Source organism: Gekko japonicus, unplaced genomic scaffold (assembly GCF_001447785.1).
Source record: "Gekko japonicus isolate JY-2015 unplaced genomic scaffold, Gekko_japonicus_V1.1 scaffold9332, whole genome shotgun sequence".
In the NCBI taxonomy this organism is placed as follows: Eukaryota; Metazoa; Chordata; class Lepidosauria; order Squamata; family Gekkonidae; genus Gekko; species Gekko japonicus.
Window position 1 is genome coordinate 3442 of NW_015191119.1, and position 3326 is coordinate 6767.

Sequence of the window (3326 nt, forward strand, 5' to 3'; positions counted from 1 at the left end):
AAGATCTTTCCACAAAGAAAAAACATCAGAGGAAAGTGATCACTCAGTTTTGTTACACATTACTTTTAGCCTTCTTCACAAGTTACAAGGAATGTTCATACGATCTGTGTACAATGTACTCTTGATAGTTCTATGTGTGTTGAGAAATTCTCTTGTTACAGTGAATGAAGGTATAGCTGAACATATGATCGAAGCCCTGCATTTATCCAGCGACTTGTCTTTTGTTTCATTTGTCCAGTAAACACTCATTGGTGTTTTCTCACAAACAGAGGTATGCATGCACAGTCAAAATGTAGATGTATTCACTGTAACATCTGAAAGGGGCTTGTGGTAATTAGTTTCATCTAACCTCTTCATAGGGCATAACCTACCAACTATATTTCTCAGTGCATCATTGACCTCTTTGTTTCTCAGGCTGTATATGAAAGGGTTAAGCAAAGGGGGCAACACTGTGTACAGGAGAGATGAAAATTTTCCCATGTTCCCCTTCATTTCTTGCTCTGGTACCATATATACAGTCATTAGAGACCCATAGAAAATAGAAACCACAACCAAGTGAGAAGAGCAAGTGGAAAAGGCCTTTTTCCTCCCTGTGGAGGAGGGGATTTTCAAGATGGCTGCTATGATATATACATAGGATGCCAAGGTTAAAAGAAAAGGAGGGAGTGTAAAAATGGCCGACACAACAATGCTTACCATTTTCATCAAACTAGTATCACTGCAGGAGACTTTTAGGAGTGGGAAATAGTCACAAAAATAATGATCCATTGTATTGGGGCCACAAAACGTTAACTGCAACATCAGAATGAGTAATACAAAAGAAATGAAAAAGCCATTAATCCAAGATGCAGCCGCTAACTGGATACAAGTCTGGGTTGTCATGGTTGTTGCATAATGGAGTGGTTTACAGATTGCGAGATACCGGTCATAAGACATCACACACAGCAAACAACATTCTGTAGCTTCCAAGGATCCAAAGATATACCACTGGGTGAGGCAGCCACTGAAGGAAATCATTCTGTTCCCAGTCAAGAGAGCCAAAAGCATCCTTGGAAATAGATTGGAGGAGTAGCAAGCCTCTAAGAAGGAGAGGTTCCCCAGGAAGAAGTACATGGGAGTATACAGGTGTCTATCAAAGACCACAAGCCAAAAGATGAGAGTATTTCCCGTTACAGTCACAATATAAATGACGAGAAATGCTAGGAAGAGAAGAATTTGGAACTTATAAATGTCCCCAAATCCCAGGAGGATGACTTCGGTAATCGTAGTCTGGTTTTCAATCATTATATAAATGGAACAAAATCAGGTCTGATTGAAAAGATAAATATAATAACTAAAATTATTGCAAGAGAGATATCTGCTTTCTTGTAGTGGCCTGGTCAACGTGAGAAGTTGATGATAAACTGAATTTGGCAGACATAGGCATTAGTTAGACACATCTTTTGTGATTTATCTTCCCAACCACCTTCTCCAACTCTTGTGCTTCTAGACCCAGAACATCTACTGTGCTGGCATGGAAGACAGTAGAGGAAGCCAGAAGTCCACTTGATTTTCGAGTCAGGCATAATGCAATGATTTTTGCATAGTTTAATCTTCAGGTCACACGATGTTTCCTAGGAGAGAGATTGACACAGGATATGATCTATTTATGACATTTCTGAAGAATTCTGGGCAATGCACATTCATCTCTTGGTCTCACTGTGGTCATGCCAGGAGGTTAAGCTAACAGAATTTGAATTGGCTGCTTCAAGGACATTAGTGAGTTTTATGGCAGTGTCAGTATTTGAATATGGGTCTTTACTAGGGCTGCCAACTCTGTATTGCAAAATAGTAGAGAACAGTTCCCCTGGAGGAAAAAAAAATGTTTGGAGGGTGGACGCTATGACATTATACCTTACTTAAGTCCTTTGCCAAACCAGCCCTCTCCAGGCAGGCATCACCCTCAGATCTTCAGGAATTTCCCAAGTCAGAGCTGGCAACCCTAGTAACTGATTTCAGTCATATGGAGATGAGTTTTAATTCCATGGAAACTCCATCTCCCACCTGGAGATTATACAAATGTAAGTTCACGGGACAGGTTTTAAGTAAACAAAGTAAAGAAAAAAACAACCCTGATATTACAATGCAATCTATTCAATAATTGTTATTAAGCATTTATATTACAGTACAGATTATAAAATGCATTTCAGTACAATATACACATATTTAAAGTGTCATAAACCAAACTGTCCATGCTCAGAAGTTCCTCTGAAAAATGCAGCTCATAGTGGCTAGCTGACATTTCCATTTGTTCTTTTCATCTCTCCCCCCCCTAAACTCAGCTTGCCCCTACTGAACACTCAGCATGATTAATACTTCAAATGATTTGTGCAAGGAAGCAAAAGATTTGTGGCCAAACCACTTACCTCACAGATATCTTTCATCCAACCACAAAATTCTTATGGAGAGATTAATTTCAGCGAAGAAATTTCCTTCTATTGTAAAATCTGTATTAAACAAGACAGATTGAGGACTAAAGTTACTTTCTGGAAGAGATCAGTCAATACTAAGAAAATGTATTGCATTTTTTCCACATCTTATCTCCTTCAGTATTAGTGTACTTCTCTAAATGCATGCTAAAAATAGCACATCAGTTTTGATATCCTTCTGTGCAGCTTAACTATGAAAATCATAAAGAAATCAAGAATGTTTCTGTTATTTCCTCTAAAATGTGACTGCTTCAGGACATTGCTTTCCTTTTTAAACTCCAGGCAGACCTTGACTTCAAAACCATCTGGGAAATAGTGCCACTCAGAAATGAACTATAATATTTTGAAAGGAATGCTTGTATTGGCTGGCTGGTTGTAAAGTATTCATTCCTTTGTGATTCCTACCTTGCATGGTGGAAAGTTTCATCAAGTCACAGCAAATGTATGTTGAGTCTGTAGGGTTTTCAAGGCAAGAAACAAACAGGTTAGTTTAGCCATTGCCTGCCTGGGCAGAACAACTCTAGATTTCTTTGGTGGTCTCCAGAGTTCTCAGAAAGCTGTGCTAGGGGGTGTTGTCACACAACATTTCAGAGGCCAGCTCAGGGAATTTAGCTTCTGATCAGACTAAGGCATTTCTCCCTCCATTCAAAACAATGGAGGATGGAGTAACCTCCTTCGGTGGCCCAAAGAATTGGACCCCATGGTCCAATATTTTTGAAACTTGGGGAGGTTTTTGAGGAGAGGCTCCAGCGGCTATGCTGCAAATTTGGTGCATCTACCTCAAAAACAGCACAGCACCCCAGATACCCCCAGATCGATTCTCTAATGCACTCATTGACTATAATGGTCTCCATAGGC

The 3326-nt window shown here is 39.6% G+C and overlaps 1 protein-coding gene across 1 annotated transcript; it reads right to left on the reverse strand.

The window, feature by feature from the left end:
• Window positions 1–285: 285 nt before the first annotated feature.
• On the reverse strand, window positions 286–1284 carry LOC107124994 (olfactory receptor 2AP1-like). Its single transcript, XM_015428473.1, has one exon. It carries the CDS (start codon window positions 1282–1284, stop codon window positions 286–288), a length of 999 nt encoding a protein of 332 aa, XP_015283959.1.
• Between the last annotated feature and the right edge of the window lie 2042 nt (window positions 1285–3326).

Coding starts and splice junctions, on each gene's coding strand:
- LOC107124994 (XM_015428473.1), bottom strand. CDS start 1,284: ATGATTGAAAACCAGACTACGATTACCGAAGTCATCCTCCTGGGATTT.